Below are 24,937 nucleotides of genomic sequence, written 5' to 3'. Positions count from 1 at the left end.
GGGTGGGGGGGGCGCTTGACAGGGAGATAGAGATGTCGAGGTGGGATACAGGGGGAAACATTTGTTCAAATTCCCGCCTGAGGTGTCGCACGGCTGTAAACGTTGCAAAATGCCCCCAGGCTCAAATATGCCCCTCGGAGAATCAACTGGCAGCCAGGTTCCACAATCAGAACAAAAAATTTTTTTTTTAATCTTTTGGGATTCCTCCTGCTCCCCCGCCCACCCCGCACGCGTCCAGAATGGATTGGACGGCCTTTGCTCGCGTCCCGGCAGAAATACGGCTTTGTAATCTAAAGCGAGGCTGTACATGCACATTCACTTTACGGCGCGCGGAATTCTCCAGAGGGGGCTCCCACGCTCCCCTGAAAAAGGGGGTTAACAAGAGCAGTTAGCGCCGCGATGACGTTAGCGGCCGGCGCTCGACGTGTGCGAGCGTGACTTTTTGATTCCTTTGCCTTCACGCGTGCACGATCCGCTCCACTTTTTACGTCGTCGTTTTTGCACAGCGTGTGTTCATAAGCCGGCCGTATGTATTTAAGCCTCGCGGCGGCGTGACGTGCCAACGCCGAGCGGCGCGATTACGGCCCGGAGACGGTTAACCCCGGCGCGCGCGGCGATTACGCGTCCGGTTAATGGACGCGCGTCCCCCTCCGTCCCGATTAGTGACTTAGCAGCGGCGGACATATGCGATATGAGAGCGATTTAACGGAGGAGCCGCTAATCATCAAAAAGCCAAAGTGGGGGGAAAGCGGGCGCTGTAATCTGAGTTTAGCGTTGTTGCCGTGCGTGCCGTCGCGTGCGTGCGGTCGGGGCGTCGGTGATTTGTAACAGAGGAGACAAACAACAGATTAGACGCTTCCTTTTTTGATTTGATTTGGGGTTGTCGGGGAGGCCATGAGTTGTTTGGACAGCACCATTCCAAAGTTTGGGCCCACTTACAAATATCTTAACCCTGGAGAACCCAAGAACCCTTTTCTTCTTTGGAAAATGATGAATTATACAATAAATATGTTCACTGAACACCAAAATATATGTTTTTTTTTTCAAATATTCAATGCTTTAATCCGAATTTAGGTTTAGGGCCAAATTTGACCCTTTGGGATTTAAGGGTAGCAATTGAGTAGCAGCATTTATAGGGGCCAAATTTGACTCTGTGGGGTTCTCCAGGGTTAACATTGTTTATTTTTTAATTTTTTTAGCCGTTGAATATCACTGCAGCTTTATGTAGATAAGGTATGAGGTGGTCCTTTCATACCACCATGAGCCTGATGTGTCGTGTGTTTGACATGTTGAGTGCAGACATTATGCTAATATTCTCAAAATTATGACCTGGGCCCATGCTGCCAATTTGTAAAACCAAAGAAGGGGAGTGCGGGAGGGGGTCGGGGTGTGTGTGAAGAAAGCGTCATCTGTGTTAATCCTCACGTCACTCCCCGTTTTCAAGCGCTTTCCCTTCAGGTCTCCGGCGAGTTTTAATGAAGTCGCCGGCGTAACCTGCGAGCACAGCGTGCCCAATTGTGGAGTAATTCCACTTCAAAGGCGCAAAGTGGGGCGAAGTTATGGGGAAGGGGGTGGAGGTGGTGGTGGGGGGGATTTTTATAGACGGAGAGGAGTTGCAAACGGGCTCCCCTCTGAGGAAGAAGTTTCCAAAGGAGGGAGGGGGTGGCTTCCTGGAGAAAGTCCTCACAAAAAGTGCGCTCTTGTCAAAAAATGTGATCAATGTCGCTACTGTGCTCTGAAGACTCCCGGAAAAAAAAAATCCTACCATTTTTTTTTTCTGTGTGTCCCTATGGCGGAAAGTGTGTAAGGCGATTCAAAGGTGACCCGGGCCGTGCGCCTGTGTGTGTACATAGGGTTATGATTAGGCAGAGGTGCGCGCGGGACACAAGGGGACGTGTGTGCTTGGTGGGTGCGCGCCAGACAAAAGGCCTCAGTGTAAGCGAGTGAAAGGAGGTAAAGTAAACAGGCAGTGATGAAGACAAACCTGCAGTGTGGGGACCTCTGTTGTATGCAAGCATGTCAGCATGTGAGCATGCGTGTCTGCGCTGCGGTTTGCACAACTGGGCCCAACCACTCGGCGTTGGCTCTCGGCAACGCAAAGATCCACGCACCCTTATCTGGAAATGATTCCGCTTTTTAATGTGCGCGGATTTATCGCCGGAGTCTTTTGTCATCGACTTGTTACGGATCATTTATGGCGTCTTGGTTATGCTGAGTAAGAACCACAAAGGTGGAACGTGCGCAGATAAAGAAATTGACGGCGGTTGCACATTCCGCCGCTTTTCATGGATCTGTGCCTCGTTGTTGCACGCCGGACTTTGTTGACGTAACATTTGCCGCACTCCGGGATCCCAAAAAATGTCATTTGATGACATTTAAGAAAAGCTCCGTTAGATGTGAAGTCGCGTTTTGCGGGCCGAAGCAACAGGTGGTGTTACAACCCCGAAATGGAAGGCTGCCTGAGCCAATCAGGAACCCCCGGAGAAAGTCACCGCCGGAAATGGCGCAATGACTCCGTACGTTGGAGAAAAGACCAATTGTTTTGAACCATCCAGTTCACTTGGGTCCAATTTGACCAAGCGCCTTAATCTTGTTTCGGTAATGGTTTGATTCAATTCCAAATAAAGAATCGCATCGGGTCACGCGTTAGGACTGAAAACAAAGTGAAACACTGACTGAATTTGTCAACACACTTGAGGTCCTGGAAGATGACATGATCGGAAAGCGCGGATGTTGTCTCTGCGGCGACGCAAATTAGAGTCCCTTCCCCGCATTGCGTTTCGCTCCCCCCCCCCCCCCCCCTGTTTTGCTAGGCGCTAGCGCCACATTTTTTTCTTTGCTAGCTGCGGGCGGGCGGCACACTACAGATTGTTTGACTTTGGCTGTCATAAGGTAAATAAGCCATGAATTAGTAGCGGAGGCTGCTCGTCGGAGCAATGCCAGAGACGCCGTCCAAAAGAAATCCAATAGAGGCTAATCAGTTTAGCGCAGACAAACGGAGAGGACGACCGGTGAGGAAATTGTCGGAAGAAAACAGCAGAAGTGAACGATATGAAAAGTCGGATACCTGTTGCTTATTTCGGCGAGTTCCTCACACACACGTGCACCCACACACAAGCCGCCCTCAATCCCCGACCGTGCGTTGCCTCTGGGAGGGAGACAGCCCGTTAGCTGCCTATTACCCAGGGTCATAGTCGCAGTGGCTTCAAGGCTGACAAGTGCATCTGAAAGCACTCAGCCGACGCTGAGAACCGCATTAAATTCTATTATTGCTGCATAGTCACTGCATCTCTATTCAACTGGAGTACGGCGGAGGCAAATTTACCTTGCGAGGAGAGTTCACCTAATAGATGTGGCTTTATATCCTTTTGCTTCTTTTTCAAGGGAACAAAGCCGCGGTAACAAATTGACACAGCGGGGCTCTTGTGTTGCTCGCCCATTTTCCTCCAGTCCCTCTATTGTCCAGAGGTTTTCATAAACGCATATTATTGTCAGTGTTCATACTGTTCCCCCCCTCTCTCTCTCTCTCTTTGGCTCTGTCTCTCACTCGCCGTGTCCATTATTTTCTTCCCGTTCCCACTCGGTGTCTGTCACTGAAAGCCCATTGTCAAGACGCGGTGATTTCCCGCACAATGCCAGTGCAAGCGGGCTTCATTTGCAGTAATGACCCCCCCCCCCCCCGTCTTTTGGAAAAAACGTGAACGTAAACACACTGGAAAGAGCCGAGAGTGTGTTTGAAGGGCTGAAGGGCTTTTGCACCTGAATGCAAGTCGTCGAGAAAGACGGCGATTTCGTTGTCTTCATATTTGAACCTAAATGTATGTTTTTTTCGAATGATTGTCGCCGTTGGGGCTGCATATGAAATCATCCCGTTGGTCATTCATTTTTTTTCCTGCCTTTATGTGCAGAGTGTAAGGAACTGATGGTTGAAGTGAACCTGTACATTTTTGGCAGTATCGGAGTCGGATCACGGGGGCAGGCGCAAGCAGAGGTTGAGGTTGAAAACAAGTTTCTGGTGTTGAATTCTTGTCAGAGTGGAAATCGTTCGGGGTTGCTAAGAGACGCACGTAAAATGGATTTCCAGGTGGACAGTGACTTGTTTTGTCCCCGCAGGACACACATCATATTTTGAAAAGTACTTGTGGGGACCGGAAGACACTCGACCGCCCTCAATTTCTTTTTGATTGTCATGTTACTGTCAAAATCCCAAGTAACCCGTTTCTTCTCTGTCATTCTACCTTCCTTGTCGTCCTTATTTTTTTTTTGTGGCTCCCAGGATGTCTTCCAAGCGACCAGCCTCTCCATATGGGGGGACAGATGGAGAGGTAACCATAGCAACCAGCAGACAGCGAGTGGAGGATGAGGAGAGCGAGGGACTGGGTGGTGTGATCCACCTCCCCCTGGCGTCCTACTGCAACAAGGTGTCCCCGCGCTCGCCCCCTTTTCGGACCTTGGACAGCCCCCCCAACAACACGGTAAGAACTTGGGAGCGGCGGACAGCGTCCACCGGAGGCTGTCATCACCCCTGTCCTCATCTTCCAGGGTACATACGTAGATCAGATTTTGTACATCCAAACGTAAGAAGGAAAAATGGATGCTGAGGGCCCTAAGCGGCAAGCATCAACATAATCGTTCAACTTGGATGCAATTTCCTTCTGGGGCTCTCCCCTGACTATTGGAAAAGAAGGTTGAGGGCTACTGTTGGACACCACACACTTTTGTTTTTCGCTGTCATGTGCGTGCCACCAGCCGTGAGCCCGGAGCCCTTCTGACGCGCATTTGCGTGACTGCGAAACGTGAGCCATAGCGGTGATTCACGGCGCGCGGGATGAAGTGTGACATTGGCCGGCGCGTCCCCGATGTATGGTGGATGTTTGCATGATGGGTTTGGTTACAGTGTCATGGCTCGGGCTCGGCGAGTCATCAAAAATCGGCGCAGACCAGCCAAACCGCGCAATGATGCCCTCCCTCCCCCCCGTTAGCGCACACACCCTCTATTGAAAAAGATCCACCGTGTTGAAACAAACGTTTATCAATGGATGCCTTTGAGAGAGTCGGTTCTTCACAGAGATGTTTGGTCTTTGCACTCTTGGATGACTAATAGGATCATGCTTGATGGAGTTGTCACATTTTTTGGTTGTATTTTATGTTGCCTGTCTTTAGAGTATATTTGATTTGAGATTTGATACAAATTGGACAGAATGTTGAAGAAAAAATACAAATAAAACCAAAGTGGCTTCCTTACTGTTTCTTTTCAGACACAGTAATTTTTTTTTTTTTTTGTGGGTCTACTCTTGATAGACACGTCAACCAAGTTTTGCATTATGTGAAACTGATTTCGTGGGCTGACTTGTCTTTCTTTCATGGACATAAAAAAATGATCCGAAAATGGCTCAAACCAAATGGCAGACTTCAACCGTTGGTTCTAGAGACATTTTTTTTTTTGGCGGGCTCCTCATGATCGCAACCGTTTGTCGACCAAGTTTCACGTTTTGACACCGAGCTCCAGAGGCTACATTTGGAAAAGGAAAAAGGGAAAGCGACCATAATAGGGTGAATTCAAACAAAAATAACAGACTTCATGTAGTCATGGGTTCTCAATAATTTTTTTTTGTGGGTCTACTCTTGATCGGCACGCTCACCAAATTTCATGCTGCTCATTGGAACTGCCTTCAGGGGGGGCTTCATTTCTAAACTTCCTAGGCGCACAAACGGGTCTTTCTTTTGACTCCTGTAAGATTTGATATTTTATGTGTGGGGAAAAGTTCTCCGCACGATAACATCGTCATAACTTTGTCAGGAACGTCAGGAACCGGACAATAAACATGAACCGCGGTGTGTTTTCCCATCTACGCTGAGCTGCGGGCAACTTTAGTGTGTCATGTGTCCTCGCCTATAAAACAAATCAACCTTTCCCCCCCACATCATGCTGCTCATACCAACCGTAAAACAATGAACAGGCGCTTAGCGTCTATAATAGAGAGCTAATTTTGTAATTAACCAGCTGATTAGGCAGCGGGCCCCTCCCGATTGTGGACTCTGCATGCGCTTGACAATAAACCGAAGTCCTGGGGGCCGTGAGCGCAGGGATCACAAATGGAGATAAACGCGAGGGTTCAAGTGATTTGGGATGTCATCCTCCTAGGAAATGGATTCTTTCTCTTAATTTCTCAGCAAATGATCGGCGAAATTCAACATTCTATCAAAGCCGCTGATCCCAATAACGACTGCCGCTCTCAAAGTGCCACGGTCGCACGTTAGCTTGTCGGAGTGACACCGCCGAACCGCCTTCAGTAGTTTAATCTCAAAGCTGAAAAGCGACAAGTATTGGCGTGTGAGCTTTTTCCTCTCAAAATTTTTTTTTTCCTCTTCGTCTCCAAGAGGGTTTAGAGTGGCATTCCCTTCCGCCGCTGACTGTCAGCGAAACGTGGAGGGATACCGCGGGGAGTGGAGAGTTTGGTGGGGTTGAGTGGGGGAAGTGAATGTCTCTTCGGTGGCGAGCTGACTTGGAAGTGAGGCAGCAGCGGGGGGGGGTCCGTACGAGGGGAGAGAGGGGGAGGGGCAAATTACAGTTTTATCTTGTCATCGTAAATTAACACGGGGACGTGCAAGCGCTCGACTGACCTCTTCATCCCTTTCCCCCTGCAGCATTGCCTACCTGCTACACACACACCCACACACACACACACACACCCACACCCACCCACACACACACACACACACACACACACACACACACACACACACACACACACACACACACACACACACACATGCGCGCTGTAGATATATTTCACTTACCAGCATTCAGCTCATTTTGGAACCTCTCGATTATGAAGGTTGCTGTTTATGATAGTTTCCGAACGATTGTAATCTGGCTAAAAGGCCTTTTTATTGCTAGGAAGCGTGTGATTGGATCTGTTTAAAAAAAAAAAAGATTCAATCATGGAGGTGCTGCAACACCAAATCAAATGTGGCTCGGGGATCATTTTATGTTCGCATATCTTTGCGGAAAAAAAAAACTGCGATTGAGGCAGAGACGAGCATCCCGGCGCTAATTGCTTCGCAAAGACAAATCTATCAGCATTTGTTTATTTTTCAAGGGTGCCATTGTGGATTGGTGTTGCGTATCGCCGGGCAGATTTAACACCAAGGGGTCTTGCCACGCAGCGGTTTATTTCACATGCCAGCGACAGGCTAATAAATCATCGCCGTCGTGTTGAAATATGCGGGGGTAATATTCGGGAATATGGAGAAAACAGCCACCTTTCAGGCCCCCCCCCCCCCCAAAAAAAAGGCTCCTTTAAATATCAATAACACAGCCAATGCTGTTCCCAAAACCCAGGTTTAAAAATTAAAAAAAAAAAAGAAAGAAAAAACCATTGATTGGACAATCCAAAAGTACAAACGCATCCTTCTGAACATGGAATTAGATGTGGTGTGTTTACATTGTATTCTAATCTCGATCAGATCAGGATTCAATTTGGTTTACCGCAGTTGTAGACGAGATTCGACACAGCTAATTAATTTTGATCAAGTTTTGTCGATTTAATAACGAATTATCGTTTCTTTTGTGGATTTTTTTAACCCTTTCAGGGACCGCAGTCACTAAAGTGGAAAGTTTACCAGGTTATCATTATTGGTGTATGAAAGGGTGAATCAGCAGTTAACATGATCCTTCATCAAATGAGACGATGAGATTGGAGTGCCTGAACCCGATGACGTGCCTTGCAGCTCAAACTCGATCGGCTCCAGATGAAATCCGGTTCAGCCCGCCCCGCTTTCGGGTGTTCTCGCCCGCACATTACGAACCGAACGAGAGTCGATCGGCTCATCCCGGTTTGAGTTTGAGGACTTCCGAGTCCAAACCGACAGGGTCAGCATTGAGCCGTGGCATGTTTTAAAAAAAATTATAATAAAAGGATTGACTGCGGGTGCGCGGGTGAGCACGTGCGCGCGGGTGTGCGTTTGGCTGCCGAGTGTGCCGTTGGAAGATTGGCAGCCCTGGCGTGGAGCTAAGTCTTTAACTCCCCGCAGGAGCGATCGGTGACAATCTCGTCCCGCGTGTGTGAGTGTATTTTAGTCAAGCGGTTGTTTCGTGTCTTGATCCAAGACGACGCGCCAAGCATCAAATATTGTTTCTCCACGCATGCACCTTGCACAGCCCCAGACATGTCAGGCAAGAGCGTCGAAAAAGAGAGAGAGAGAGAGAGAGAGAATGTGTGTGTGGATGTGTGTAAGCTAGGGGGGGGGGTCTGTGTTGGCTCTGGGTGGGGGGACGAAAGAGTTTTGGATTCTGGCAAGAGCGAAGTGTTTTTAAAGCAGATGAGCTTCAGACAAAAGTTGCCTAATTCGGTTCCATTGCAGAGGCAGTAAAGGGATAAAGCCGAGCGAGGCGCGATTTCCAATTTTTTTTTTTTACTTTGTTCCAGTCATTTGGAAGAGAATTGACATCTGCAAACTAAAGGCAGAACCGCCCACGCTGCCAGGCTGCCGCAGCCGGCGTGAAACGCGGGTGTGCGCGCACACACCACATGCACACCTGCAGGCTATCTGGGTGTCAAACCAAATGGCACAACTTGCTCACTGGCGAAGAGGAGAGGGCAGGAAAAAAAAGGGGGGGGGGGAGCGCTGGCGCACTTGAATAAATGCATGCTGATGAGGAAAAAGTTGCAAAAATCACGTTAGCCGAGGAAGAGCGCGGCGGCGGCGGCGCACCTGACTGACACCCGCATTGGAACGTCTCCCTCTGGTTTCTCTTGTCTTGCATGCAAATGGCAAGGCGACAAAATGTCACTGGCGTGGATTATGTCCTGCATTTGCGGAGCCTTTGGGATGAGGCTGTCGATCTGACTTCACGCACGCGTAACGCAATGGACCCTAATAGAGAGTTGTTTTTTTTTTTGAAGGGTGCCAAGGTTCCGGCGGGGAATGACCTTGGTCGTCGAACGACATGACATCTCCGCGGCAGATTCTCGATCTCCCACGTCCCCCCCCCCCCCCCCCTCCCTGCCACACACTTCTCTCATTCTTGTTTGTTTTGTTTGCGCAACATATTTCTCAAAAGAAAAGTGCGCGCGTCTGTTTTAAGTAGGCGCCGGATTAGATAAATGGGATGTGACAGGTGTGACCGCTGCCTTCAAGATGCCTCCTTCCCTCCCTCCCCGCTCCCTCGTTCTGTCAACTCGCTCATTTCCTCTAATAACATCACCTCGCTCATTCTCTTTACCCCCCACTTCCCACATCGCCCCCCCTCCCCGCTTTCTTACCAGTCTACCTCCGCCTCGTTTCATTTGCATGGCGTGCGCTCGCCATGATGCAACCCGTAATCACACAGACGCTCGTTTTGAAGTGCGAATTACCCTAATCTGGAGAACAGGAGAGGGTGGAAGGAGGACGCGAGGAAGGAAGGATGCGACTAAGGAGAAAGAAAAAAAAAGTTACTTCGACCCCTCCCAGTGCAAAAAAGAAAAATTGGTTTGGAAAGGCGACTTGACCTCCAAAGCTTCGAGCAAAGTCTTAATTACGGTTTAAATAATCACGGTTTTATTTTGATCTTGACGTGCTCATTAGGAATCAGTCCCTTCGTCGCTAAAATCTGCAGCACATAGCGATTTAAATGGTTTTTGTTTTTTTAGGGGTTATGCCAGGGGTGGGCAATTATTTTTTGCATAGGGCCACATGAGAACCAGAAAATATTATGGAGGACCGGATCAAAAGGGTGAACTAAATTCGACATAATATTAATTGGATTTCTTTATTTAAAAAGTAGTATTTTGCATTTTTTGGCACGTTTTTCAGACTTTAAGAGTACATTATTCCGTCGTATCGAACGGGATTTGCTTGACTTGGTGCTACTGCGGGCTTCCGTATCGTCTCCCCCTCCCTCCCTATGCTCTGCAACTTCAAGTAACGGTGCCACCTGGCGTTGAAATGCCTGTCATTACAAGTCCAAATGAAATGAATGCAGTCATTGACATCGAACCTTAATTGTGTACCAACCTTCGGCGGGCCGGATTAAGATGACCAGCGGGCCGGATTTGGCCCGCGGGCCGTAGTTTGCCCACCTCTGGGTTATGCCCTGCTATGTGGGAAAGGAGAGCCACAGTCACCGATGCAGTTTGCAACCGTTTCGAGATCGCTGGGAAAATAATAAAATGCCAATACGATGCCAGCCGCTGCTCACGCCCGGACACTCACAGGCCGACACACCTGGCCCCGCCTCTTAAAGGCACAGTGCTGAGACAATGTAAAATTTTCGCTCAGTGTTCATTTTTTTTGGGTGGGTTCATATATGTCAAATGATGATCGGAGAGTCTTCCAAAAAGTTGGGTGAAATTAAATTTGGGTGAGGGCAAATTGGTCAAAACTTTTCTAAAAATTTGACCGTGTGGACATGGCCTTGGTTTGGCAATTTTTTATTTAAATTTTTTTTTTAAAGTTACACAGTAACCACATCATGCTCGGCGCACAATGCATGTGCAGGAATGCCGTCGGAATAAATGAATTATTGAGCGCGCTGACTTATTCAGAGTGTGTGTGAAAACACGGGATCGCAGTGCGAGAAAGCGGGAGAGTCGGTCAAGTGTCGGGGAGGGGTGGGGGGGCGACTGGGAGTCCCAAGTGATAATGGCGGGGCCTGCACCCATCTCGCCAATCTCCAAATCTGACGTCAGAGGAGTTATTCCAGCATTTCCTATTTTGCGGGGCATTCTTTGTTGAACGAGTCATCGGCTTCTCACCGATGACTTTGTCGTGGACTGTGATCCGAGTGTCAGGTTCCCCCTTCCAGGCAGGCGAGTTAATCATCTGCAAACGATCCGCGCCTAAATCCGCATTCATGACATCAACGGAGCCGCGCCTCCGTCACGTGCGCCCGCCCGCCCGCCCGTCGGCCCCGCACGCGTCTAATCAGATGTAACGCAAGTACAGTCCTGGATGTGCGCTGCGGATTTGGAGGTGGCGTTTGCCGCCCTTGCGCTGAGATTAGCCAAAGATTAACTGGGTGGACCATTGACCCTTCGTCTGTATGCAAAGAGCTGAGCTGACAGACTGACGGGCGGATTGACTGAGTGACTCACTTGGTTTTGGAGTCTTGACCTCCCGCTCTGTGATGATCCCGTCAAACGTTGCTTTCATTTCTCATTATTTGAGGAAAGTCGAACGTGACGCTCCGCCGAAGCCGCTTTGTTGCAGCGCGGAATCGGCGGCGCGTCGCCTCTCAGTGTCACTGTTAATTGGGCTGAGAAGGTATTAGCTGAATCTTCCAAACAAATGCCACCTCGATTGGATTGAGGGCTGCAACCGGACTCGCTCTTCAAGCTGTTCTCGTGACGCTTCGCGACCCCGCGACCCCTTCATCCCAAAGCAAAAACTTTCAAAATGAATCCAGTCGGCTTGCGAGGTTCAGTAAAGACAGCGGGATCGTTATTCGACAATTTGGCGGGAAGACCGTAGCGTTAGCTTGCTATGTGATACTTTGTCGTGCCAGTTGTTCTCTCTTTTGTGATTTCATTCCTGACATAAATTCACAGCTTGACAAAGTTCCAAAATCTTCGCACCATTAACAGTCGCGCGAGACAAAAGTAGCCGGCGTCGAAGCTCGGATTCACGAGCTGCGCAAGCTAACATTGGACGCCGCTCAAAGCCGAGCGGCGGAAGGCTTTGTAACGAAGCGCTAGCGTTTGTTTTGTTTCATGTCCCGGTTCTGTCAAGTACCTCCAAGTCCGTCAAAAGCGGATTCCAGCGGAGAATAAGAAAAGAAGCGTGCCCTAACTTACGAAAAACTGGCAAGGGATGAAAGTCGAAAATTCCATGCCCGTTGTTGGGCTCCGAGAAAAAGGCGAGAAGAAAGGGAGCGAGATAAGCAGATAAGAATGGCGATCCTCCCGACCGTCCTTATTTGGAGGCAATTCATGAATTATTTTTTTCCCCCCTTCCAGGATCTGGACGGCTCCAAGGGGAACTCCCTGAGCCCTTACCCCCTGCACAATGCTACCTCACCGGGCAAAGACGAAGGCGGCGCCGGGGGTCGGCCGTGCGGCGACGGCGGCGCGGCGGCGGGCGCGCTGGGAACCCCGGAGAGACGCAAAGGGAGCCTGGCGGACGTGGTGGACACACTGAAACAACGTAAGATGGAGGAACTGATCAAGAATGAACCGGAAGGTCAGTCTGGCTTTCGCTTTCTCTCCCTTCGGGGCCTTCGTCTGTTCCCGCTTGTCCTTTTCTTTCCTTCTCGTTTGAAAAAGCTTCACGAAGCTTCGCGAAGCACCCCCGGTGTGTTTTATTTTTCGGTTCCCGCGCGCCATCTCGCTACAATTGGAACCGCGGCTAACGGAAGCGACTCCAGACAAGTCAATCACAGACGCTGCTTTAGCCTCGGAAATTAAATCTCGGCTTTTGACAGTCGGACTGAACCAGTCGGGAGTTAAAATTAGCCTTTGGCCAACTCTAATTACCCCACCTTGGCAGATAACCCCCGGCGCTTTAGTCACTCCACGCGGCGCTGATAATGGTGATAAGGAGATGGCCAACAGGTGTCTCATCTCCTGATAGAAATCCCTTTTATTGGCCTTGCCCTGTTTGGTGGAAAAACAACTTGCGGCGAACGTTTCTCTGGCCTCTCGTGACATTCTGCCCGTCCAAAAAAGAAAAAAAAAGGTTACGGCGCAGTGAAAGAAACACTCGCAAGAGTGTTTGCCGGCCTTTGTCGGAACTTGTTTATGTGTGTGCGCGTGTGTGTGTGTTCCGCCTATAGTTTCCGCTGGGGCATCAACCGGCTTTTCATTTCAAGCTGTGATGTGCTAACCTTATTTTTTCGAGCTTTTCTCTCCGCTTTTCAAAGCGGTCAAGACCGCCGCTGGTCCGCTCCCTCGCTGTCTGCTTGTTTTTTTTTTTTTTTTTTTAAATTCCGGTCGATAGAGAGGTCTGTTGCGGCGCGTGCGTGCACCCACATAGATACAAAAAAAGAAAAGGAAAAAGGGAAACTGCTGTTTGTCGAACTGAGCTGTAATTGAGGTGTGTTTCGGGTTTTTCGCTGTTTCGGCTGCGAACTGGCAAGGGAGGGGTAAAAAAAAACAAAAACAATAATGGATCTTTATGAGTCAGCGAGGGCAAAAAGAGAGAAATGAAAAGAGGAAAGAAGGAGAGTTAAGAAGTGATCGAGAACGTCTGGCGTCTTCACAGAAGGTAGTGGCGAGGAGTCGGCTCCGGGTTCAAATGAAACGGGCCGGCGAAACCGCTTTCGGGACCGGGCGAGACGGAAAGGGACTAAGGGGGTGGTGGGGGGGACACTGGAAAGGGAAGGGGGCGGTATTGAGGGCGAGATCAAAATCCTTCTCCTATGTGTCCCGGCTGGCTATTGTTTGGCTGCGCGGCTCACAATGGCCATTAGCAGCAAACAGCAGGTTGGGATGAAAATTTAATGAAGGCTCTAATCATTATGAAAGGCCCCGAATATTACCGCTACACACATACACACAAACACACACATACACACGCGCACACACTCACGCTGGAATATCGCTTCCAGCTGGATCAATGGCACGCGACCCTTTTTCGAGGAGCAATAACGGGGAGGGGCGCGGGTAAGATGCGAGCCAAAGACACAAAAAACAATAAAGATCTCGAAACTCAAAAAGGAGGCCGGATTTTGCCGAGGGTGGCCTTGAGCTACACTTCACACCCGCCCGCATGCACAAAAGACGTCAGAAGCAAAGTAAGTTTGTGGCCGGCGTTGCTCTACTTTAATGGGAGATGAATGGACTTTCTGTGCTTACTGGGGCAGAGTGTGGACACCCGCAAAAATGTGCGCGCCTCTCCCGACAATGCCAACATTCACCCGCGTTGATGTGTAACGTTTCAGGATGTCGTGTGTGTTTGCGTCCAAAGCAGCTCATAAATGACTCGCCGCGTTATCCCCCCCCCCCCCCCCCCACGCTCTGCCGCTCCCCCCCCCCCCCTCATTCATCTTACTCTGCTGCTCACCCACTACCCCTTGAGACACACCGCAGACACGCACGACACGACGTGACGGCCCAGGTGCGCGGGAGCACCCACCCACGCATTCCTCAAGAGCAACGAAGCGGACGAAGCTAAGAAGGCTTTGCCGCCTTGCCCGTTTGCGGGGCCACGATGCGTTTGTCGAGGCGAAGGGATGCGGGATAATGAGAGCGAGAATCAATTCCCTAGAAAGATGACCGAAACGAACACCCGCACAAAAAGATGCATATGCACATGTGGCTTGGGCAGCGCCTTGGGGCCATGACTTTAAGCTAATACAACCCCGCTTGGGTGGGAGGGTGAGCGAGAATCAATTCCCTAGAGAGATGACCGAAACGAACACCCGCACAAAAAGATGCATATGCACATTGTGGGTGCCTGGTTCTCGAGTAGTTCAGTCTGTGGTTGCTAACTGGATGACTCGTCACCGCGGGATCCTGGTTTCAAAATTCAAGGCACCCGAACCCTAAAACAGCTCCCTCAGTGTTGCGGGTTGCCCCGCCCCCCTCCCCTCCCGGAGGGGATCACAGTAGGCTTCGTACAATGTATTGACAGATGCAAGGGTGCAGAAATGGGTCGGCAGAATCAAACGGGGACTGATGGATCTGTCGAACTAGATCAAAGGGGTCGGACCCATACCGCGGCACTTTTGACAGCGAGCACACAGACGCACACCGGAAAGCACTGGAACAGGCACACCGGCAACCCTGGAGGTCAAGTGCAATGGCGCAGAATTCTTTTTTTTTTTTTTTTTTTAGAGCTCGGCATGGTCGCCGCTTCGCAGTGCTCTAAGACACCAGTCTCCATCCTGCGAATGCCAACTCAATGACAGATGTCGCACAACACACACACACACACACACATGCGCACACGCAGCACTTCATCTACTTCCAAGGCAGTGAGGGATCCAAGGGCCTTGCTTTTAGAGAGCACTGAGGCATTTTATAGGACAGCACTTAGGCGAGGCCATTGTGCCAGACGAGCACACACTGGCCGCGGCTCCCCTCACGCCTCCGTTCACTCCAGTGGGTGACAATGGGAAGGGCGGATACACTCTGCCAAGGAGCAGGAGCGGGAGAAAGAAAAAAGGAGGGTGGAAGAAAAAAAGCTTGATAAGTGGAAGGATCGGGGCCAGTCTTTCGTTGGTCGGTCCACCTCCCCCACGTCTTTATTTTTCGTCATCCTTTCACCGCCGTGGCTAGCACACATGCTAAACGTCAACAATGGCATATACAAAGTCCTCACACAGAGCCTTCACTTTTAAGCACAGTGCACCTGCGGCCATTTGTGACCGTCAATGCGCTAAAAGACCCAAAAACTGGTACAGTAGTTTCTGAGCTTTCATCAACTCGAGTCAAAGTCAAATCGGCATGCGATTCAAATGGAGACTTTTTTTTTTGCCCTTTTGTTTGGTTTTTCGCCCACTCCCCCACCTCCTCTTTTTGCGCCATGAGAAACCGGGCGGCCGCGTCGTGCGCGGCCGAACCTGAGGCCTATTGTGCGGCCGTCCATTGTTGCCCCGATGAAAGACGCATTCAAGTCACTTCTCTGACTCAATTGTTCCGCCTCGGCTTTCTCTTTCGCCTTTCCCTGCTCCGACAATCGCGGGATGAAACTCCCATTCTGCCTTTCTCTCCCCCCCCCGTCCAGAAGAACGATATCGAGGACATGAATAGTATGCGTGTCCGCGCATGTGTGTGTGTTGGGTTTTAAAAAATACTTTTGTCCAATACAGAAGCATAAAGGGGCTTAGAGAGAGGAGAGAGGGTCCTGCAGTTTTCCTGATGGTCTCTGCATGCGTGTGTGTGTGTGTGTGTGTGTGTGTGTGTGTGTGTGTGTGTGTGTGTGTGTGTGCCATCGGCCTCCCGGCATGGCATTAAGTTAAGGACAAAGGCTCGAGGTTCATGAATCAGCCGAGGCTTCCAAGCTTGGCTATTGTGGCCGAGTCACAGTGTGAGTGTCCTGCAGCATGCTGAGCATATGCGTGTGTGTGTGTGTGTGTGTGTGTGTGTGTGTGTGTGTGTGGTCATATCTGGTGACCAGGCAGGTGCGGTCGATATGTCTACAGTATGTGCAATGTGTGTATCAAGCTGAGTCGATATGCGTTTCCGGGCAAGTCTTACGTCCCAAATAATTGACAGCCCCCCACCCCCCCACCCCCAGTACTCCCTCCCTAGTTCACTTCCATTCACCAAATGTGTCTGCCAATCAAATCATTGGCAATTGATCTCGTCTTCTCATTGACTCTCTTCATTTAGCACGGCCTGTTGTATACTCCTTACCCCCCCCCCCCCCGTCAGAAGTCCCACCATTACCATGGAGAGACAGAAGAATGTTTTTTTGGGGGGGGGGGGGTGCTGCATAAGAGCTCGAAGGTTAATTCGTTTTCTGAACCAAACTTTTATCAGTCGGCTTACTTCCTAGGGGAGGTAGTGAGAAGCCTGATGGACAGCAAATTCATCTTGGTTCCTCTATCTATGCCAGAGGTGTCAAACATAGGGCCCGCGGGCCAGAACCGGCCCCCGGGGAGCTTCGATCCGGCCCTCAGGATCATTTAAAAGTGAAAAAAATGCATTAAAGACACAGAATGAATATTTTAAATGAAATGCAATTGGTGGATTATATGCTAGGGGGCGCACTGCTTTGATCACAGTCGAAGACAACATTGTTTTGATCGGGGAAGAAAACAGCAGTCTCAGTCTGTCACCGAGATAGACCCAACGCAGCAAATGATATGAAAGCGCCAATCAATGCTTCTTGAGACCAAAACAAAGGAAAGAGACGATTATTTTGGTGATTCATAGCACAGTATGGTATAATGTTAATGGTTCGGCCCACTTGACATCTACCGAGTCCGTATGTGGCCCACAATGTAAAATGAGTTTGACACCCCTGATCTAGGCCAACGACGTACAGGGACAAGCAGAACAATTGAATGCTATTTTGTCCCCGTCTCATGTCCCTCAAATGCGGATAGCCATCAAATAAGGCCTTCTAATCCTTTAAAGGAAATCTTGCGATGCTGTCGTGCCTGTCAGCAGAGCATGATTTATAAATCCGTCATGGACGTGACGGACTTGAACGGGGTTGATTCACAGCGTGTGATTGGTTGACGGGAGTTTTGTCCATCCGTGCAGAGTGTTTGCTGATGGGGAGATTTGGTGGCCTTCAAGAAGCTTCCGGTGTTTGGGTTTGACCGCTTTGCTGTCACTCGGACGGATTAAGACCACGTTTCGACAAGGTGGGACTTCTTAGTGAGACCTCGGCTCACGAACAAAAAAATGTTTTGGACTGATAGAGCTGGGGTGTCGTATCCAGACGGAATGTGGCCTTATAGCACCGCGAACGACACGGTTTGATCGGTTGCCGAACATGCCAAAAAGCTTCGCGCTGGGCCGTCTTGCGCGTGTAAGTCGCTTTGGCAAAGTCTGAAATAGTTTCGAAGTATAGCAGTGGAGCAACAAATCCTCCACGTGGTTTGAACCCAAATGAAGCCCTGGCGTTATTTGAGTCAGATGTTAGGGACAAGAACCCTATAAGCCCGTCCGTGCCCGGCTTCCTTTTCTGTCCCATCTTGGCGCCCACGCCAATGCTCCTCTGGAGTGATTGTTGTCCTTCCATCCCCTTCTTTCGGATCCCCACCATCCCTCCTCTTCGCTGGCAGCTCGCCCTTCTCTTCACCCCTCTCCGGCTTGTCCCCCTTCCAACGCCCCCCCCCCCCCCCACCTTCCCAATTCCGTCTTTTTCCACGCGCGCCCTCCATTCATGCTTCCTCCTGTCCTCATCCTCTTCCCTGGCTGGGCTCGGAAGCAGTGAACAGGTGTTGTCTCCTTTTGATTTGGGTGCGTTCGGATTAATGTTGTCAGCTCAGCTGTTAAAACAACTGCCACCGCCAGATGCCAGTCAGTTCGGGGCTGGAGCTGTCACCTACACACACGCGCTCATGTTCGCAGATGCAATCGCTCTCTGTCACACGCGCAGACGTGCAGGTCCTCTTGGCTCATTGTTACAGCGACGGCGCAAATCAGCTGCTGCGCGCCAGTCGCGCTTTTGTAACCCAGGTGGGTTTTTGTGTCGCCTGTTGTGACGTGATACCGCGCCGATCATGAAAGCGCAGTCAAGATCCCCTCGTTTCAACCGTCGGGCTGAATCAACATCGGAAATTAGTTGGAGGCAATTTTCAAATCGCAAAGTAAAAATAATTGTTTGCGTTATCGTTGGAATGTGATTTACGGCTTGTTTCTGCAACTTGTTGGAGAGAATTTTGTCGGCGGACAAAATGCCGACAAAACCGCAAATGCTTTAAAGTTAACAAGCCTAACTTCTAAAACCAAAACATTAATACAGACCATATTTTCCGGATTATAAATCGTACTGGAGTATAAATTGCATTTTTGGGGGAAATGTATTTGATAAAAATCCAACACCAAGAAGCGGCGCCATCTTGAAAGGCGATTTAAAATCAAAATCAAATTACGAACAACAGGCTGAATAAGTGTACAACTATGCTAACGTTACACGACGCATCAACAGCGAACGGAGAACATGCCTGGTATGCTCACGAAACATATTAAGAGTTATTCCGATAACGATAGCATAAAGAACATGCTAACAAGATTAGCAAACAGTTTCACTCCAAATCACAAAATCCAACGAAATCTTCATTTTCGGTGTCACTTTCCAACAAATCTGCCAACTCAGAGGTAGAAGATGCAGCACTTCCTCTTCTATGTCGCTTACATCAGACTCCTCGTTGACTAATCAACACAGACCTAGAATGCCCTCTAGTGGTTAAATGTGAAAATAACGTGAAATGACGGAATAATTTGTTCATAATTTCACACATAAATAGGCCAAACTATGAAAAAAACCCTGTGATTTATAATCCGGAAAATACGGTATCATAACCTGATATTGTTTAGTGTAATACAGATTGATTTATTACTTATGTTTGTCAAAAGAAAATGCACAAGAAGGGGTCCTGCTGGCAAAGATCGGAATATTAACCTGAGAATTAAAAAAAAAAAAAAAAAGACAAATCGACGATTGTTCCAAAGCGTTCAGCCCCGTTCAGTCGTGAGTGAAAAACATGATTTGAAGGGACACGTTTTGCTCTTGTGATCCTCATGAGAACGATTACTTGGCCCAACGAGCGTGTTTACATCCACCTCTCGCCTCCTTCCGTCTCTGATTCACGCTCGTGCTTTTTTTTTTTTTTTCTGCGTGTCCGCGTTTGTCACCGTTATCTTTGGATGCGGGACCTTGTTCCACACACGCACACACAACAACCCTTCTTTTATTTGGGGTTTTTTTTCCTTCCCCGCCACAACTTTGAATGAGCGTTAACTTTAGAAACGGCATCCAGCCTGCAAAATGCGACTAGAAATGTGATTAAGCATAAATCATCAGCATCCGCTGACGCGTTGTGAGATCATAAGCGTCTGTTGGGTGTCATACCAGGACAACGAGTCGAGTGGTAGTTTTTGCGTTCAATTTTTACAATGCCGAAATAAATATTGTGTCATTAATCAACATGTTTTTGTTTTTTTTTAAATTTAAAAAAATAGCAAGGCCTCAAAAATGATTTGTTTAACCCTTTCAGGTACAGCAGTCACTCCAGTGGAACACTTATCAGGTTTGCCTTATTTGAGCATGAAAGGGTTAAAAATATGATCACAAAATGAACCTATAGTTTGGGAATTCAAAGTACAAAATTAAAAAATACATGAACACAAAATAAAATCATAACTGAAACTAATTAAACACACATTTGAAATAAAATGTGAAAAATGAACTACAATAAAACCACAGTTAGAAAAAGAACACACTTTGTAAACTGCTTTGAATATGTGACACATTTCAAAATAAAAGCTAAAAAAATCAATGCAAAATAAAGCTCAGGCCCCAACGACTTTGAAAAAGTCAGAAAGTAAAGTTGAAAGAAAACTTTTTGGCCGCAGACTAACAAAACCACCACAGAGTATCATTTGAAATGCCGTGCTCAACTTTTTCGCGCCGGTTCCCCGCGTAACATTTTGGCCATTTGCAGATGAAATTCTGATGAGAACGCTTCGCACGAATCACTGGAAGTCCCCCTTGCCCGGAAAGCGTCTTCATACTTGAGTGCAAGCCTCACACTGGCCAGTCTCGTGATACGGTTTCAAGGAGCCGCGCTCACTCACACACTGGACGCTTGTTTGTTGATCTGACACACTTTTACACGCCCGCAACGCTCACGCAGCCAACAGTGAGCCCTCTTTTTAATCTTATTTATTTATTATAATTATTATTATTTTAAAGTTTCCTTGCTCTTTTTTTATCAGTTTACTTCAAGGAAAATAGAAATTGCTGAATGCTTAAAAAAAAATCAATTTGCAATATTTCAATTTGGAAACATGAATTTGATTACTTGTTGTGCCCGATAGCAACCGCACTTTTTATGATTTTTTTTTTTTTTAAATGATGAAGCAAAGCACAGACTACCCGCCCTTCCTCCTACTTTAGCAACAATGGCGCCCTCCCTTATGTGTTTTGTTGGCTCGCTTCACTCATTCACTCCCAAAGACGTTTTTAAACGTCTTTTCAGTCTTGGTCCAGAATTGGCTGGTACTGAATGAGTTAATCACGCAAACAAGTTTATGGGCCAAGGTTATCATACACCAACCAAGTCCTTTGGTATCTGCGCTACATTGTAGCTAAACATTGTGAAGACAATTAGCCCGCTCGGAGAGTCCAGTCACGGGTTACTCAGGAAGGAAAGGCGGCCGGCCACCGAGGAGTGGGGATCGGAAAACCGGCCGATATGTTCCAGAAGCAACGCAGCCCAAGTGGAAACAAGCGGTAGCTTTAAAAGAGCGTTCGCCTTACGTAGTTCACACATCAAATACACATGAAGACTCGAACCCTTTCTTGCACCCTGTAACCTGATAAGCTGTCCACTGTTGTGACCGCTGTCCCTCAAAGGGTTAAAATATGGCAGCTTCAAGTGGCGGAATCAATTCTGTCTTTACATTGGCCACAGATAGGCCAAAGTCAGCTCGAAGGTGCTTCGCCATCATACTCACTTATTCACTCACCCCCGCTGGCTGAAAAAAAAAAGTCATCTTCCCATGGAAATGACAGGCAAAAAGCTCAGAGCACACACATGCTAGTCAGCCCAGCATTCCTGGACTAGTTGGGTGCTTACTGCGGTCGGGTCTAATGGTTCTCACATGCCCATCGCCCTTATCTTTGAGAGGGACAATACGGGCCTTTTTTTTTTTTTTTTTTTAACTCACTTGAAGACTTTACAAGGCACTTTTGTTTGATGGGACAAACACTCGCAAAGTTTAGAGGGAGCGACCGCAACAACAACAACAACAAAAAGATGCAGATATCAAAACAAAACTTATCACAGAATAATCGCAAATCAAGGAGAACTAAGTTGTTGTTATTTTTTTTTTAACTCCCTTGAAGACTTTACAGGGCATTCTTGTTTGTAGGGACAAAAACTCGCAAAGTTTAGAGGGAGCGACAGCAAAAAAAAAAAAAACTGATATCAAAACAAAAGTTATCGCAGGATAATCGCAAATCAAGGAGAACTAAATTGGGATTTTTTTAAACTCCCTTGAACACTTTAGAAAGCATTCTTGTTTGATGGGACAAAAACTCGCAAAGTTTAGAGGGAGCGACAGCAACAACAAAAAAAAAAGATACAGAGATCAAAACAAAAGTTATCGCAGGATTATCGCAAATCAAGGAGAACTAAATTGGGATTATTATTATTATTATTATTATTTTTATGTTTTTTTTACAAAAAGACCCCGATGCAAAGCCGGCATGCTCATGTCAAGAGCTTCTTGCCGTGCTGTCCGTCTCCGCGCCATTGCTTTGACAGGCAGACGAAAAATGTCACGACTCAGTGGAGAAAACCGCATGTGTGCGCGTGTGTCTTGTCTTGTCTTGCTAATGCGTGGGTCCGTCCTCCGCCCCCCACCCCATACACAGCAGGGCCCGACACACAATGTCTTCTTTTGTTGTCACGTTAAAGTGATGCAATAAAGCCGCGCGGCGACAAGGACGGCCCGCGGGCCACTGCAGTGTGACAGGGATGTGGAGCGCGCGCTTGCGTCAAAAAGTGGAGACGCGAGCGCTGACGAGGAGTTATTGCCACAAGACAGATTGCAAGTGTCATTTTACATTACGGCCGCTCCAGCCAGAGAACGCGTGCAAAGCGCGCGCGCGCGCGAACAGGCGCGTGCGCGCACGCCTCAGCCTACTTTAACAAGATGCGTTTGACAGCAAGAGATGTGCGTGCCTTAATAGAATGCCCAGACTATTCCATTGTCACCTCAGGAGGAGATATCGGGAATTTTCGTCCTGGATTTTGACAAGAATTGGACTTGAAATGGAACAAAAATTCAGGAAAAGGTGGATTTAAAGCAACAGGAGGGAACAATTTGACCACTAAATACCAAGTTAAGAATGATTTGGATGCTACAAAGGGACTTCAAATGATGAGGAAAATATCTCTGTGGGCACCAGGGCAACCCAGTCTAACTTATTTTTGCAATCCGAAACGTATTTGGACCAGCGAAAATTTATTTTCTAAGAACTAAGAACACCACGGCTAGTATTTAGACCAAAATAATTTTAATTTGAAACAACGTGCACACTGGCTTCAATCAATTATGGACATATCTCTGTGGTCACCATGACAACAAGCCGACAACAACAGGGAGTCATTTATGGACCGGCCGGGACTTACGTCTACTTAGATACTTGGTACTGATTTTTTACAGTTTTACAATTGTGGTGTGGTGGAGGAGGGAGACACTTGATAGATCGATTTTTTTTTAAACAGTTTCTCTGTGACCCCAAAACTTCAGCAATTACAATAACGCGAGGAATTTGTTGACGAATGCAAATATCATATGTTCGGGATCCAAGGTGACTTAAGTCAAGCACCGATTCAAACACCTCGATGATCCCGTCCGGGCGTTTCGTGATCATCGAGGTCGCCGCGGTAATTGGAGGGCAAAAAAGGGGCGTGTGCGCCTGCGAGTGTGTGAACGGAACATACTCCCTCCCTTTGCAAAAAACACAAGACAGCATCGTTAATTTCCACCGGCTCCAGAAAAATAAATAGATCAATAAAAAAATAAAGAAAGAAAGAAATGAGAGGATGGGAAAAAAATGTTTGTCGCCGCAAAGTTAGCCGGCGACTTTCTCGAATGTCGCTCCAGATTTGTGGTTTTCATTTTTTTTTTTTTTTTTTTGCCCTTCATCATTCTTTTGCAATGTCGCGCCCTCGCCGCTGCTATTTCCGACTGCCAGTGTGTGCGTGTGTGTGTGTGTGTGCGTGTGTATCAGGCTCTCCGAGATTTCATGCCAGTATCAGAATTGGCTGTGGGTTTGGTTCAAATCAAATTGGACATAAGCACCCACAACACCATCTGTTAGGCAAAGGCAAGCGGAGTGAAGGGCACAACTCTCTGAGTGCGGATAAATGGATTTTCAATTTATTAAATTGTTGACTGACACCCTCCGAAATTTTCACTTCCCGCGCCGCCCGCCAACTATTCTTAGAATGTCGCGTTTCGAGCTATACGGCGATCGGGCCGAGAGGCGCTAATATTAGCAGCGGGAGAAAGAAGCGCTACATCTGTTGTTTGGATTCACATGCGATGTTCAAAATATAGAAAACTGGACTTTTTAACTGCCTGTTGACAAATAGTCGGGCCCCGAAAGTGGCAGCTGAACGACCAAGTCGTCTTCGATGTCGAGCCAAGAGTTAAGCAGAGCTGCTGGATTTTAATTGCCACTACAGATTAGCGTTAGCACTCGGCAGTTGACAAATAGTCGGGCCCGGAAAGTGGCAACTGAACGACCAAGTCGTCTTCGATGTCGAGCCAAGAGTTAAGCAGAGCTGCTGGATTTTAATTGCCGCTACAGATTAGCATTAGCATCTCATACTTGCTTGTCGAAGTCGTCGACGCAGTTCGGTGGATTTGTTTGGCGATGTGTCAGCGATACTAAGACAACCGTGTGTCGAAGCGTTGTGCCTTTCAAGGGGCGTGGCTTAGTGAGTGACGTCAGTGACATGGCTGGTTAGTCTCAGTGCAAGGTGGGGGTTTTTTTTGGGGGGGGGGGGTGACAGAGGCAGTCAGGTTGGTCAATTGCTATTGGCGCTCGGAAATCACTCTGCCGGCCCCTCTCCTATCGGATGGGCCCTTAGTGGGAGTCGGAAAGTAAATAAGAGGGATTTTTGCTGTTTACACAAGGTGGGGGGGGGGGCTTCACCATCGCGGCGACTGTTGCCAAGAGCCGCTAAAGCAACGAGGAAGTAATTGGTGCTGCGAGTTGCTCACCTCACAAAAAAGGTGGACAAAAAGCGTTGTGCGATACGTCTGTTCTCCCTCGATATTACAGCACCCCTTTCTCTTTCTTACCACCCGCCTCCCCCTCCTTATCCCTTTGCCTTTGGCAAAGCGATTTGGACCCCCATTAGAGGGAATCAATGGAAATGTGTCCAGACACATGGACCAGCACAACCAGACATGAATTGATCATCAAAATAACAACATCATCATTGCTTAAAAAGGAGCATGTTGGAAGGCGAGATAGCCAGACTGTCAAGCAAATGCTTTGGGAGGAAATACGATACGATGAAAGACGGGTAGGCAAATCCAAAAATGCGCAAGAGGCCCGTCTGGAAGTTTCACAACGCAAGACGATCCAAAAAGAAGAGATTGCAGGTGATGTGGAGCATCGCGGCACACCTGGCTTATATGTTCACCGTCACGAGTCAAGTTCGTTCGTCCCAATGAGCCTTCAAGAGACTTTCCACCATGTTTAGAGGTCTTAACTCGGTTAAGATAACGCACTTGACCAGTTCGCAAGATGACACTGGCAACGATTTAGGTCTCGCCCGAACTGAGTTCTTAATCTAATCGCG

General features: G+C 48.2%; 1 protein-coding gene across 6 annotated transcripts in view; it reads left to right on the top strand.

Annotated features, from left to right (window-relative positions):
- The window catches only part of sox5 (SRY-box transcription factor 5), a 74,364-nt gene that overhangs the window by 3,856 nt on the left and 45,571 nt on the right, over positions 1-24,937 (top strand). For 5 of the 6 annotated variants that reach the window (XM_086102974.1, XM_086102978.1, XM_086102976.1 and 2 more), the window contains exons 2-3: positions 4,277-4,475; positions 11,943-12,165. In XM_086102974.1, the coding sequence (XP_085959100.1) occupies positions 4,277-4,475; positions 11,943-12,165 (422 nt within the window). The remainder of the gene's footprint in view (positions 1-4,276; positions 4,476-11,942; positions 12,166-24,937) is intronic. The other variant, XM_086102975.1, reaches the window with a different exon arrangement.

This window comes from Hippocampus guttulatus, chromosome 22 (assembly GCF_054856545.1).
Source record: "Hippocampus guttulatus isolate MCC_2025c chromosome 22, RoL_Hgut_1.0, whole genome shotgun sequence".
NCBI classification, from domain to species: Eukaryota; Metazoa; Chordata; class Actinopteri; order Syngnathiformes; family Syngnathidae; genus Hippocampus; species Hippocampus guttulatus.
This window is presented reverse-complemented; position numbering and strand designations above follow the sequence as displayed.